Below are 15,479 nucleotides of genomic sequence, written 5' to 3' on the forward strand. Positions count from 1 at the left end.
GGATGATAGCGGGGTGAACAGGCAGTGGCTTGGGTGGTTGTTGTCCTTGATGATCTTTATGGCCTTCCTGTAACATCGGGTGGTGTAGGTGTCCTGGAGGGCAGGTAGTTTGCCCCCGGTGATGCGTTGTGCAGACCTCACTACCCTCTGGAGAGCCTTACGGTTGTGGGCGGAGCAGTTGCCGTACCAGGCAGTGATACAGCCGGCCAGGATGCTCTCGATTGTGCATCTGTAGAAGTTTGTGAGTGCTTTTGGTGACAAGCCGAATTTCTTCAGCCTCCTGAGGTTAAAGAGGCGCTGCTGCGCCTTCTTCACGATGCTGTCTGTGTGGGTGGACCAATTCAGTTTGTCTGATGTGTATGCCGAGGAACTTAAAACTTACTACCCTCTCCACTGCTGTTCCATCGATGTGGATAGGGAGGTGTTCCCTCCGCTGTTTCCTGAAGTCCACAATCATCTCCTTAGTTTTGTTGACGTTGAGTGTGAGGTTATTTTCCTGACACCACACTCCGAGGGCCCTCACCTCCTCCCTGTAGGCCGTCTCGTCGTTGTTGGCATCAGCCTAGGAGCATTACACTGACCACACACCGAGCAGGAGGAAACATAAACCCTTACGAGTGGTGGTGCTGGGGATGGAACCAACAGACCCCGCTATGGACGTCAGCGGGTAGCCAGCAGGTTATCCAACCGAATGGACAGGTCCACCAGCTGGTCGAAGGTGAGGGTGGTGTCCCTGCAGGCCAACTCCCGACGGACGTCCTCGGGCAAACTGCAGTGATAGTGGTCGATCAGTGCCCTGTCACTTCATCCCGCGCCGGTGGCCAGGGTCCGAAAGTCCATGGCGAACCTTGGTGCTCCTCGTCCCCTGCCTCAGATGGTAGAAGACTGCCCGGAAACGGCGGGTGAAATCCTCTAAATGGTCCTGCGCCGCATCTCCTTCTCCCCACATGGCGTTTGCCCACTCCAGGGCTTTCCCTGAGAGGCACGAGACGAGGGCGGACACCCTCTCGCGGCCCGAAGGAGCCGGGTGGACGGTTGTAGACGGTTGATCTAGCTGCAATAGAAAACCCTGGCAGCGTGCAGCCATCCCGTCGTACCCTCGGGGAAGGGCAAGACGAATCCCATCTAGACAATCACACCCTGACACAGATTGGAGGGGGAGATATTCATTTTATTCTGAGAGCTTTATATTATATATACAGTGCATTTCCACATCTCGTTACAGCCTGATTCAAAAATGGATTAAGTCGTTTTTTCCCCTCATCAATCTACACACAATACTCCATAATGACAAAACAAAAACAGGTTTATAGAAATTTGTGCGAATGTATAAAAAATAAAAATGCCATATTTACGTAAGTATTCAGACCCTTTATGCAGTACTTTGTTGAAACACCTTTGACAGTGATTACAGCCTCAATTCTTGGTATTGATGCTACAAACTTGGCACCTATATTTGCGGAGTTTCTCCCATTCATCTGTCCAGATCTTCTCAAGCTCTGTCAAGTTGGATAAGGAGTGTCATTGCACAGCTATTTTCAGGTTTCCAGAGATGTTAGATCGGGTTCAAGTCCGGGCTCTGCCTGGGCCACTCAAGGACATTCAGAGGCTTGTCCCGTAGCCACTCCTGCATTGTCTTGGCTGTGTGCTTAGGGTCATTGTCCTGTTGGAAGGTGAACCTTCGCCCCAGTCTGAGGTCCTGAGCACTCTGGAGCAGGTTTTAATCACGGATTTCTCAGTACTTTGCTCCGTTCATCTTTCCCTCAATCCTGACTAGTCTCACAGTCCCAGCCGCTGAAAAACATCCCCACAGCATGATGCTGCCACCACTATGCCTCACCGTAGGGATAGTGCCAGGCTTTTTCCAGACGAGATGCTTGGTATTCAGGCCACATAGTTGAATCTTGGTTTCATCGGACCAGAGAATCTTGTTTCTCATGGTCAGAGTCCTTTAGGTGCCTTTTGGCAAACTCCAAGCAGGCTGTCATGGGCCTTTTACTGAGGAGTGGCTTCCGTCTGGCCACTCTACTATGAAAGGCCTGATTGGTGGAGTGCTGCAGAGATCTGGAAGGTTCTCCCTTCTCCACACAGGAACTCTAGAGCTCTGTCAGAGTGACCATCGGGTTCTTGGTCACCTCCCTGATGAAGGCCCTTTTCCCTTGTTTGCTCAGTTTGGCTGGGCGGCTAGCTCTAGGAAGAATCTTGGTGGTTCCAAACTTCTTTCATTTAAGAATGATGTAGGCAAATGCGTTCTTGGGGACCTTCAATGCTGCAGACATTTTGTGGTACCCTTCCCCAGATCTTTGCCTCGACACAATCCTGTTTCTGAGTTCTACGGACAATTCCTTCAACCTCATGGCTTGGTTTTTGCTCTGACATGCACTGCCAACTGTGGGACCTTATATAGACAGGTGTGTGCCTTCCAAATCATGTCTAATTAATTGAATATACCACAGGTGGACTCCAACCAAGTTGTAGAAACATCTCAAGGATGATCAATGGAAACATGATGCACCTGAGCTCAATTTTGAGTCTCTGACTTTTTATGACGGTTTTGGAGCAGTGGCTTCTTCTTTGCTGAGCGGCCTTTCATGTTATGTCGATATAGAACTGGTTTTACTGTGGATATAGATACTTTTGTACCTGTTTCCTCCAGCATCTTCACAAGGTCCTTTGCTGTTGTTCTGGGATTGATTTGCACTTTTCGCACCAAAGTACATTCATCTCTAGGAGACAGAATGCGTCTCCTTCCTGAGCGGTATGACGGCTACGTGGTCCCATGGTGTTTATACTTGAGTACTAATTTCCCATGAGTACTAATTTCCCCTACCTTCAAACGTAGAGGCACTGAGTTTGAAGGTAGGCCTTGAAATACATCTACAGGTACACCTCCAATTGACTCAAATGATGTCAATTAGCCTATCAGAAGCTTCTAAAGCCATTACATCATTTAATGGAATTTTCCAAGCTGTTTAATGACACAATCAACTTAGGGTAACAATAGTGTATGTAAACTTCTGACCCACTGGAATTGTGAATTATAAGTGGAATAATCTGTCTGTAAACAATTGTTGGAAAAAGTGCTTGCGTTTTGCACAATGTAGATGTCCTAACCGACTTGCCAAAACTATAGTTTGTTAACAAGAAATTTGTGGAATGGTTTAAAAATGCGTTTTAATGACTCCAACCTAAGTGTATGTAAACTTCCGACTTTAACTGTACATGTCCGGTCTGTGCTTCTTTTACGCCTGCTGCAGAAGACATAAAATAATTTGTGATTGTGAGTGGAAGGATATAGAGAGCAGCTGTTGCTTCTCGAGGTATCTCTACCTGAAAATGTGTGATCTACGTGATTGTTAGTTGCTATTCAGGAGTTATAAAAGTATACCTTATTTACTTTGAAGAACTACTAAAATAGTGGGTTTGTCAGACAGTATAGACAGCAGCTCTATAGAGATGAGATGATCACTTGGAATTAAATAACTGTCATCAAATAAAACCCATTTAATTAACACAAGTTAAATATTTGAGTAAAGTAATGTGAATGAAGGTTCATAAGCAGTTAATGGGCAGTCACTACCATCATGGGACTTTTATTAATTGTTTTATTCTATGTTGCAGCATTCAACCCACATAATGCATAGTACATTTAATGTTTTTAAAAAAGTAATCGAAACAGTGATGTGTTTTTTATAATCGAACCGAAACCGAACCGACCTCAAAAAGCACTAATTGCTCAGCACTCGTTTTTGGTCAGCTGCATAGCATTCTCGTTTCCCCTTGTGGTCTGTGGCCATCCTCAATGGCCCCAGGAAACGGCTAGCTTTTGGGCTGAATGTGTGATGTGTTATTAAATGCATGTGTTTCTGTAACCTTTTAAGTAACAGTATCTGCTGTATCCTTTGTACTGCAACAGTGCAGACTGGGAAGACGGCCCAAGGCCTGGAGCTTTGAGTTGATGTTTGGTTACCTTCATCTGCAGACATCCCCTCTTCAGTCTCCCCTAAGCCTGGCTTTCGCTAGAACATGGGTGTCTCTGTTCTCAATAGAAACCAGTGCGTCAGTTATGTTTTTTCCATAAAATATATCAAGAGAATATTTTCTATAAGTCCACATAAGCAGACAGACGGGACCCCAAACCACTCCTTTCCGGCAGAGATCAGTATGCAAGCACAGCACACACAAACACACACACTGTGTAGATGGAGCAAAACTGCTTGCTCTGCTCTAGTGTGCCATTGGTCTCCTCCCACGCTCAGACCCCAATGCTATTGGAGCACTGGAAATGAAGCAGTGCTCATAGTGAACGATATTAGACCATTTTTTCTCTAAACCCTTTGAAAATTCTGTTCTCCATAATCATCGCCTCTTTTCAATATGCTATGACAATCAAAACGGAGTGGCACTGAGCTAAGCTTCGCAGACGGAACAATGTTGAGAATGAGAATGAAAACATCCACTCTCTCCATGGAGAGGCCCTCAACTCTTGCCGTTGCTCAGCTACGCTCAGCTTGGGCTTGGCAAGGGGGACCACTTGGACATTTCCGGAGAACTGGGAACCTAGTCAACTGTGTCGGAGTTCTCCGTTGTTAACCACAGCCTGGCTATCTGGGTACACTACTTTGTTGTACTGAGAGACAGGTTCTTGGCCCATGCCTCCCTCCACCTAAGGCACAGTGCTGTGTGAGATATATATTTTCTTGGCCGGCGTCTCACCCCGATCTCTACTGTATTGAGAGATAGGGACAGGTTCTCCTTCCCTTCATATACCTCCTACACATCTCATCCCCGCCTGCAGACCCAGAGCCCCACTAATCCCCCAAGTACTCCCCATGGGCTGCTATCCAGGCTGGGCAGCTGAGTCATATCTCTCCCCGATCCTGCTGCTGCCTCTGGGTCTGGGCTGCGCCGGCCGGAACGCTAATCCGTCTGCCCCGGGGGGGGGGCGACGTGTGGTGTGTCCACTGGCCCTACTTTGCTGTCAGCTAAAGGGGAGGCTTGCAAATATGTGGGATCTGTGGATTCCGCAGGAATCTCTTCCATAACTCCATACATACTCATCAACCAGTGCACCAAGATGAATCGCACTAGAATGTTGGTTACCCCTGTGTAGCCACATACCCCCTGCTAGTGACCCCTTTTCTCCCCAAAAAGCTACCCAGTCCCCCACTGTGACTCATGAACATTCGTCCCGCCGCTCTCGATTTTTTCCTTTTGTGGCGTATTTTTCTTGACATTTTGATTTTGACATTTGACTGCATTGTTAGGAGCTATTAACGTAAGCGTTTCGCCACACCGCTATAACACCTGCTAAACTGTGTACACGACCAATAAACTTTGATTTGATTTTGGTTTGAACAACAAATATCTGCTTCCTCCCGAGCTTGTTGTTGCTGTGGCTGGCCTATGACCAGGCTAGAGCATATCTCTGCCCTTCTGAGGGATCTGTATGTGTACATATGAAAGACTGGCCATCTGGTGACCCACTCACCCCTCCCCTAATGCACACCATGATATCCCCCAATGTCACTGACCACGTGTTGTCTCAAAGTGACTGTTCATCACATTCTGCATGGTGATGGTGATTGTCTCATTTCCATTCAGCACAACCTTCAATATATTGGCATTATTTTTATACCACATAACACAATGCCACAAGCCCCAGTCATGCTGCAGCCAAATAGAGTACAGTAAAAGTCCCCTGTGGTCCAAAGACTGAGATAAGAGGCGTAGCAGCTAGCTAGCTCAGCAGCTAGCTGAACGGACATGTTTGTTTTGTCTCCCAGAGGAGGAGTGTGTGTGACTCACAATCGCTCTTCCCGCTCCAGCCAGGCGACAACCGTGGCAGTGAGCTTTGCTCCGCAAGTCTTTAGACTAGGACCCTGCCGCTACCCCCACCCCACACCAGCATGCCTTGGCCACACCGCCATTGTTCCAGCTCAGCAACTTGGTTAGCCGACCTTGGGCCCCTCTGCAGCCACCTGTCTTCTGCCTCCCCCGCCCCAACACACAGACAACATAATTACAGCCAAGCTTGGACTGACCAAGAGAGGGACTGAGAGATGGAGATAAAGGGTGCATGGACACAGAGAGAAAGGCAGAATTGGAAAAGGACCCTTCTGCATAATCACCCGTCCCCCTTCTCTTACTGGTTTAATGGAATATCCTGGCCGGCAGACTGTAGACAGGGATTAACCCTCTCCTGGCCTGCCCTCCCCCCAGTCTGACACTGCAGGGATGATATGGCAGTTTTGTACGCAACTTCAACAACTCCCATTTAGAGATCTGCATTAGTGTTTAAGAGATCGGATTTATTGCTCTCTGTTTCGGGTTATTACAATGCATCACACACAGCGTAACTCATTCCCTGGCTTGAGTGCATTGGACTGCACTGAATAAAGTGCCGTCCTCTCAGCCGGATGCAATGAGGTGGAGGAGGAGGAGGAGAAAGCTGTGTGGGAGGAATCTCAAATGGTGCAGCACTTTGGCAGCCATCCACCTAGCAGCATCTATATCACAGGGACTGTTTCTGTATGATCAGTTTTTGGGGGTCAGGGGAGAGTGAGAGAAAAGGGAAAATAAATCCCGGCTCGGAACCAGAGGCAACCGGTCTTTTTATGATGCCTAATCATTATGATGGTAGTGTTTTAATCTCAGTCCTTCCACCACCATACAAGCCAAGGTCAGGCTATTACTCTGTTTGTGCTTAGTCACTGTCCACTAAGCAGTTCACACTCCTTTTCAACCCCACAAGCGAGAGGGGAAATTGCTTTCTGATTGCTTCAACATCATTAGTGAATAGTGATAGTAGTGATTCCCTGTGGGGCACTGAACGGATTTGTAAGCTCTTTCTCATTACATGACAACTGACTGGTCCACAATTGTTTCAGATGGTTTCTCTTTACCTGGCAAACCTGTATTATTAAATGTAAAAACAAAAAACGTGATATCAAATCATGGTGTCTTCAGATTCCCGTGTTTCACACTGAATGACATGATCTTCTTTCTCCTGCAGACATACTCTGGCCTCTTCTGTGTGGTGATAAACCCCTACAAGTACCTGCCCATCTACTCAGAGAACATCATAGAGATGTACAGGGGGAAGAAGAGACACGAGATGCCTCCTCACATCTACGCCATCTCAGAGTCCGCGTACAGATGCATGCTCCAAGGTAAGTCTCAATTGGTTATCGTTTATCCCTCCCTTTACTGCAACCATCAATGTCGCTGCACAAAATATGCGCATATGTTTGCTACACAGAGAAATTGTATGAATGATCTGATTCAGTCTACTGGAACCAGAAAGTCAAAGCCAACTTAACCGGTTGTTTTGGGATTAAGGCTGTTGTTGAGAGGCAGTCAACCGGTAGGTACAGTACATACTGATATTAGGACAGGCTTGTCTCTACTGTGGCAGGTGCACTTATCTCCCAGGTCTGTGATGTTAATTGGAGCCTGTTTGGATCATTTGTCATGTTAATTGTACAATGTCAGTTCCCATAGGGCTAGATGTTGTTGTGTTTCAATTTAAAATGTTGCTATGGGATGAACAGATATTGGGCCTTTATGTCATCATTTTAGTTTTGTTATTTTGTTTGGGGGCGGGGGCTTCTGTAAATTGTCAAAATGTTACCTTTCGCCTCCCGGGTGGCGCAGTGGTCTAGGGCACTGCATCGCAGTGCTAGCTGTGCCACCAGAGACTCTGGGTTCGCGCCCATGCTCTGTCGCAGCCGGCCGCGACTGGGAGGTCCGTGGGGCGACGCATAATTGGCCTAGCGTCGTCCTGGTTAGCGAGTTGGATGCGCGCTGTGTTAAGAAGCAGTGCGGCTTGGTTGGGTTGTGTTTCAGAGGACGCATGGCTCTCGACCTTCGTCTCTCCCGAGCCCGTACGGGAGTCATAGCGATGAGACAAGATAGTAACTACTAACAATTGGATACAACAAAATTGGGGAGAAAAGGGGGGAAAAAATAAAATACAAATATTACCTTTCCCCATGTTGCATTTGTCAGGGCATCTCCGTTAGCTCTACTGTTACAATACTCAAGGCTTTCGCACTCAAGTTACCAAACCAATACAAGCCACGTGTTGCCATCGCCAATGCTCATAAAAGTTGTTTAACAGTCGCCCTGTGATTTACGGGATTATTACTCAATTTCAACAATTTTAGGGCCATTCATTTCACTAGATGGCTTAATTGAAACCATCAGCTGAACCATGGTTTGTTGCATACTAAAGTCACCCCCAATTATTTTGATGTAGTGCACTGGCCAGCTCTGTATTATGTAGTAGTTGCCCTAAATTCATGCAAGCATCTCCAGCATTATGGTATCAAATGGCACGCATTGAGGAAAAAGAGCTCGTGGAAACAGTCCAAAGGAGCTGGTCTTATTTCTCTGTTCATATTTCCACCTCCAGAGAGAAATTAATTTTGCCAGCAATGTCTGGAATGTGGGGAGCACAGTGGAAAGGGGAAGTGAAGGATGACTGGGTTTTTTCCATGAAGTGCTGATACCTCAGAACTATGCAGTTCTCAGGACCACTATGGGCTATAAGCACCAATGGGTCTAAATCTCAGCTTGAGAACCCAAAGCATTTAGTCACTGCAGAGAGAATCTACTTCAGACCTCTTCAGATTGCCAGAGGCTTTGACTTTGTCTCTGGCATGGGCAAAGTATGTTGACGCACCGCAAGTGTTGGGTGAAGAAAAACATACACCAAAAGCTTTATTAGAATTGCATCTGATTCCATAACACAAGGAGGGTGAATCTATGTGACACAAGTAGATTCACAATCCTGTATGTGATGTTAAATCCAGTTTGTAATAGACTTCATCCCGTTTGGGTTGGTTTTTACTCAGCCGTAAATCTTCCAGGGGTTCGTGATGAGGGAGAACTTATCTCTTGCAGCGTCTACTAGCCTATAGGTTCAGGAGGAGAAGCAGGAGAAGCCTGCATGACCTTCTATTCCTCACGTCAGTGGAAAAATAGTGAAGGGCAGAATTGATTTACAAGGAGCTGCTTAAAGAAAGCACCCATTTCTCTGTCTCTCTCCATCATTCTAGTGCCAGTAACCAATCGCTTCTTTCAAACCACATGCTCCATCTTTTTCCATGGCTTTACCCTCTAATTGCCAAGGTTCTTGGCTTTCTCTGAACAGCTCTGTTTTTTCTTGGAATTTATTAATCACATTTTTGTCTGTTGACATTTGGTTTATTTAATGTCTTTTGTATCTTATACTCCCAAGTAGAAATAGCAACATTATCTGTCCTGTCCCAGACACCTGTTATCTGTCCTGTCACAGATACCCGTTATCTGTCCTGTCCCAGACACCTGACTAAACCAACATCATTCTAGGCAGCAAACAATCCTTCCCGATCCCCCTTTCTCTCCCACTCCAATTTATCCAGAGTGTTTACACCAGCGTGTGTTTGTGTTTGCACTAGATGTCGACCGATTAATTGGAATGGCCGATTAATTAGGGACGAGTTCAAGTTTTCATAACAATCGGAAATCGGTATTTTTGGGCGCCAATTTTTTAAATGTTTAATTTTTTTAAATTAAATTTTTATTCCTTTTATTTAACTAGGCAAGTCAGTTAAGAACACATTCTTATTTTCAATGACTGCCTAGGATCTGGGGGTTAACTGCCTTGTTCAGGGCCAGAACGACAGATTTTCACTGTGTCAGCTCAGGGGTTTCAATCTTGCAACCGCACAGTTAACTAGTCCAACGCTCTAACCATTGCACTCCACGAGTAGCCTGCCTGTTACGCAAATGCAGTAGAAGCCAAGGTAAATTGCTAGCTAGCATTAAACTTATCTTATATAAAACAATCAATCATAATCACTAGTTATAACTACTAATCCAGTTTAGCAGGCAATATTAACCAGGTGAAATTGTGTCATTTCTCTTGCGTTCATTGCACACAGAGTCAGGGTATATGCAACAGTTTGGGCTGCCTGGCACATTGCGAACTAATTTGCCAGAATTTTACGTAATTATGACATACATTGAAGATTGTGCAATGTAACAAGAATATTTAGACCTAGGGATGCCACCCATTAGATAAAATACCGAACGGTTCCGTATTTCACTGAAATAATAAACGTTTTGTTTACGAAATGATAGTTTCCGGATTCGATCATATTAATGACCAAAGGCTCGTATTTCTGTGTGTTATTATGTTATAATTAAGTCTGATTTGATAGAGCAGTCTGACTGAGCAGCAGCAGGCCCGTAATCATTCAAACAGCACTTTTGTCGTTTTGCCAGCAGCTCTTCGCAAGCACAGCGCTGTTTATGACTTCAAGCCTATCGACCTAATGGCTGGTTTAACCATTGTGAAATGGCTAGCTAGTTAGCTGGGTGTGCGCTAATACTGTTTCAAACGTCACTCGCTTTTAGATTTGGAGTAGTTATTCCCCTTGCGCTGCAAGGGCCGCGGCTTTTGTGGAGCGATGGGTAACGATGCTTCGATTCTGGCTGTTGTCGATGTGTTCCTGGTTCGAGCCCAGGTAGGGGCGAGGAGAGGGACGGAAGCTATACTGTTACACTGGCAATACTATAGTACCTATAAGAAAATCCAATAGTCAAAGGTATATGAAATACAAATGGTATAGAGAGAAATAGTCCTATAAATACTATATTAACTACAACCTAAAACCTCTTACCTTGGAATATTGAAGTCTCATGTTAAAAGGAACCACCAACTTTCATATGTTCTCATGTTCTGAGCAAGGAACTTAAACGTTAGCTTTTTTACATGGCACATATTTTACATGGCACATATTACTTTCTTCTCCAACACTTTGTTTTTGCATTATTTAAACCAAATTGAACATGTTTCATTATTTATTTGAGGCTAAATTGATTTTATTGATGTTTTATATTAAGTTAAAATAAGTGTTCATTCAGTATTGTTGTAATTGTCATTATTACAAATATATATATATATTTTTAAATCGGCCGATTTATCGGTATCGGCTTTTTTGGTCCTCCAATAATCCGTATCGCTATCGGCGTTGAAAAATCATAATCGGTCGACCTCTAGTTTGCACAGCTCCTCTTGACCTCTTAATTATTTTTCTGGATCTTGGGGCGAGGGGCAGCTCCCCAGCGATACAATCACGGGACAAACTCTAGATGTCCATAGGGCTGTGCTATTGGTGTGGATGCACATTATGGAGCACCATCCCATGACTGTCACAACAACAGACATCATAGAGAGATGTCTGAGAGATGTCTCTCTTTCCCTCTGCCTGATATAGCTGGGAGGCACGCCAGGCTGGGAGTGGTGACTGGGACCAGACCAGTGAGAACAGAGAGGGTGACCTGCATTTGGCAGCACAATGGGACCTTTTGTCTCTGTGGCGAGGGCTTGTCCGTCCAGTGGGGGTCGGTTGTGACGAGTTGGGCAGTCCCGTCATCCAGGCCCTGCCTGGTGTCAGTTTAGACAAGGAGGAAGTTCTCTCTCAGTGTGGAGAATGTGTGCATTGACACCTCAAGTAGTGTCCTCTGTGAAGAATCTCTCCAAAGACACTGGTTGGATGTACTGGTAATGGAGTGGTAATTCCACTGTCGGATATTGCATGTGCATGCAAATACATAGTGCTTCCCCAATCCCAGTGAGTTATTCTCATTACTCCCTTCACACCTACCAGCTTTCTCACACCCTGAGCATCTGCATGGATGCAGGGGTGGGGTGCAGGGACTGGAGACTTGGACTCGGAGTAAGTGCCATTTCAAATCCAAATTACTTCTTTGTTTTCGGTTCATTTCACCCATTTAAATGAGGCATCGGTTTCTGCCAATAACCAATTTAGAAATGAAAGGATACCTCTCAGGACCTGAAGTTCCCATGCACTTTTATGCAGGTTTGTCACAGTGGTAGTCATCGCCAGTATAGTCATCATGGCTAACCAGCCAACCAACGGTTTGTAGGTTGGAGATTAGCAGATGCCAGCTGCTACTCTGGCCCTGAGCAGGTCTATAACCTGATTCAGTTCAGTGATTATGCGCTGGTACCCTGTACTGATTGTATGAAAATGTCGCTGGTTCACTGCATAGTGTTATGGATATCATCATGGCATTATCTCAGTGCCATGATTTCATCCCTAAATGTTGTGATACTGATGATAGTATCACATGTTCCTTTGGACATTGAAGTTCAAATTTAGCCACGAGGAACAGGCATTTGCTTCATGTCATGTATTAGGTTAAGTATTCATTAACATGAACAATGCACATTGGTCAACATTTCTGCAACTGTGCCAGATTTAGCCAGACGGATAAATTTCATCTGTCGTCCCTGGGCAGTTTGTTATCTTCACAGTTTGTAGGCCTCACATCTTCATCCAGTCAAATCAAGTTATTGGCTAAAAGATGTCTAAACCTTTCCAGAGGCTAGTCATTATCCCAGCATTTCTGAGATGCCAGCCAATGGCCAGATGGAGGGTTAAATGAGGTGTAAAGTTACAAAGTCCTGGTTGTGTAACTAGGCCTCCCCCACCACAACTAGACCCACACATCTGCCATGAATTACTTCTCCAGATTCTTTCCATAATCTCCCTCGTTGCTCTGGACTGATGGCGTCCAGTCAGTTACAAGGGGCTAATTTGTACATTTCTGGAACGTGTCGTTAAGAAATGCGAAGCGCTGATGTTCTCTTGAATGAAACCACGTGTTGGTTGAGAGAAGAAACACCCATGTCAGCACGGGGATTTCAAGAGTGGACTGTACTCGCATCAACGGCAACACTGTCCCTAACCAACATAGTTGTCCAACAGCAAGGTTTTGTGAGATTGAAGAGAATGGCCTCTGTAAGGACTCTCCCTTGTGTTTGGATAAGCCATTAGGTCCACTCAAGGCAGATCTATATTGGCCTCATAAGCTTTGAGCAATAAGCCTTTTTTTGTCTCATGGGAACCCTCTCCGTCACTAAATTAACTCATGTCTTTGATAATAGTCTCAAAGATAACGAAATGTTAAGTAAATGGTGTGGAGGAAAATTTCCGTGGATGGAGACCTCATGTACAATGTACAGTCTAGACTCAAAGCGATTGTGGGTGTGTTATTACAATGTAGGCCTAGTGTGTACACTCTGGGAACCGCTGCATCCCATGACCCACTTTGTACCAATAAGACCTGTAATGGTTTTTATGGCCAAAGTTCTTTTGAAAATAATCCAAGGCTTTGTGCCTAGCCTGCCTCATCCATCCTTTGAGTACTAGAACACACTGAGTACACACAGAGATTGTTGTTAGTCTAGTGAAAAAGAGACCTGCTACATTTTTTAAGGAATTCCAAGTAGAGCCAAGAAAACACAGGCTTGATCAAATTTTCTGAATCAAATCAAATGTTATTTGTCACATGCGCCGAATACAACAGGTGTAGTAGACCTTACCGTGAAATGCTTACTTTACAAGCCCTCAACCAACACTGTAGTTCAAGAAATAGAGTTAAGAAAATATTTACTAAATAAACTAAAGTAAAAACAAATAGTCAAAAAGTAACACAAGAAAATGACAATCTGTTGTTTTGGTGAGTGTTCTCTTGCTTTTACCTGGTTCAGAAGAACATTGACCAAATGCAGTTATGGATGCTGAAAGTACTTGATGAATTACGGTACTGATTAATGTGTTTAATCAAATTCAATCCCTCATCCCTCATTTCCTCTACGCTCTTAGAAAAAAAGGGTTCCAAAAGGATTCTACAGCTGTCCCCTAGGAGAAACCTTTTTGGTTCCAGGTAGAACCATTTATGGTTCCATGTAGAATCGTCTGTGGAAACGGTTCTTCATGGAACCCAAAGCTGTTCTACCTGGAACCAACAAGGGTTCTTCAATGGGTTCTCTTATGGGGACAGCTAAGGAACCCTTTTAGGTTCTAGATAGTGTACCATGGGATTATACCATGGTACCATGGGATTTTTTTAGCCTAATAGTTGGAACATCTTTGATTGAGTTAGCCTGCTCTGTTGCTTTTCTCATATGTTATGGACTTGAGATAACATTTGTCCCATTTCCCCCCCAATTTCCAAGTCTTTGTGGCCCTAAACTCATTCAACCTGCAGGGAATTTTTACCCTGAATATCAGCAGATTCAGCACTCCTCTGATGTTTCCAGCTGCCAAACATGGGAATGATGTCCCTGGAGACACTCTGCAGTCTGAGCACCTAAACGACTGTGCCCTCCAGACAGAGCAGAGGTCTAGCTGTTTCTTTAGCCTCCCCTGAGATCCACGGCAGGCCCAGCAATACTGCAGCACACAGCCATTTTCCCTAGAGATATAATATGAGCGTGGTTGATGTCATAAACCTATAAAGTTCTGGATTATGCTGACAATGATCCATTTCTATGGCTCTTCCCCTCTAGGGTTTTTAAAACAGCTGGCATTAAGCCGGTGGAGCCAAATGCTCCACCATCACTATGCCAACGCTCCACCATCACTATGCCAACGCTCCACCATCATTATACCAACGCTACTTTGTACCACATTGAAGAAGCTAGAGAATATCCATTACCCTTACTTTTTGCAGTGACCAAACCTCTCTGCTGGCCATTACAGTTCAATGGCAAGGAATGCAGGGGTGGCCATTGGGCTGCTGTATATCCTCTGGGTGAATAAAGAATAAATCATTGTCTGCAGAGGCGGGAAGAGGCTAAGAGGACTCCTAATGACCCTGGGCCTGGGAGGAACAAAGCCACACAGGACACTGAGAGGGCAATACCTGCTGATTACCCGTTTCCTTTTCTGTCCGGGGCAGGGTGAGACTGACTGCAGCTATAGCCAAGTCATCCCTTTTCTGTTGTGTTTTTGTATTTTGGTTCTGTGGTGACAGTTCGAGGACAGCGAGAGAGGAATGACGTTAGAACATTGAGGAATGCGTTTGATCTCACCCGTGGAATTCAGCCTCGGTCAGGCCTGGATTGAACGATACAAGGGATGGGAGTTGTAATCTCTGTCTAAGTGACGTTCACAAGAGCCCTCTCAACGTTCCATGGTGTCCAAAGTGTTCAGTATGCTACATGTGCTTCTCCCTTTGAAACACCTTTCATGTTTCGTCTTGAATTGAATTTATTAGAACATCTTGGCTCAGGAATACAATGGCTTCAGATCAGGAGCCCCAGGTCCATGTTCTCCCCTTTGTTTTGGCCTTGGTTTGGACCTGGCCTCTGAAGCTGTAGATGAGATCACAATCAGTCCCTCAGTTTGTGTGACTAATGAAAAATTACTTCAAACCACTACCCGCCAAATTCCTGCGCGGTGCGGTTGGTCGCCCGTCTCGGGACAGCTGGTTCTGTTTCTCAGCCAGGACGGAGCCACATTGGCTGACCACTCATCTGAAAAAAATACACTATGTGCCGTACTCACAGTGAGAATTCCTCTCTGTGTTGTCACCCAGCATGGATTGGCTTTTGGCAGAGCTAGCATATAGTAAATAAGCCCTGTTGAAAGTCCTCAGGGCCTTGGTAAGCTCTT

The 15,479-nt window shown here is 45.2% G+C and overlaps 1 protein-coding gene across 8 annotated transcripts in view; it reads left to right on the top strand.

Moving 5' to 3' along the window:
• LOC112230268 (myosin-10) overlaps positions 1-15,479 on the top strand; it is a 100,069-nt gene that overhangs the window by 6,924 nt on the left and 77,666 nt on the right. For all 8 annotated transcript variants that reach the window (XR_006080588.1, XR_006080589.1, XM_042310615.1 and 5 more), the window contains exon 3: positions 7,016-7,172. Coding sequence is in view for 6 of the 8 variants with exons in the window: in XM_042310615.1 (XP_042166549.1) it covers positions 7,016-7,172 (157 nt within the window). In the remaining 2 variants the exon portion in view is untranslated. The remainder of the gene's footprint in view (positions 1-7,015; positions 7,173-15,479) is intronic.

This window comes from Oncorhynchus tshawytscha, linkage group LG32, assembly GCF_018296145.1.
Source record: "Oncorhynchus tshawytscha isolate Ot180627B linkage group LG32, Otsh_v2.0, whole genome shotgun sequence".
Classification (NCBI taxonomy): Eukaryota; Metazoa; Chordata; class Actinopteri; order Salmoniformes; family Salmonidae; genus Oncorhynchus; species Oncorhynchus tshawytscha.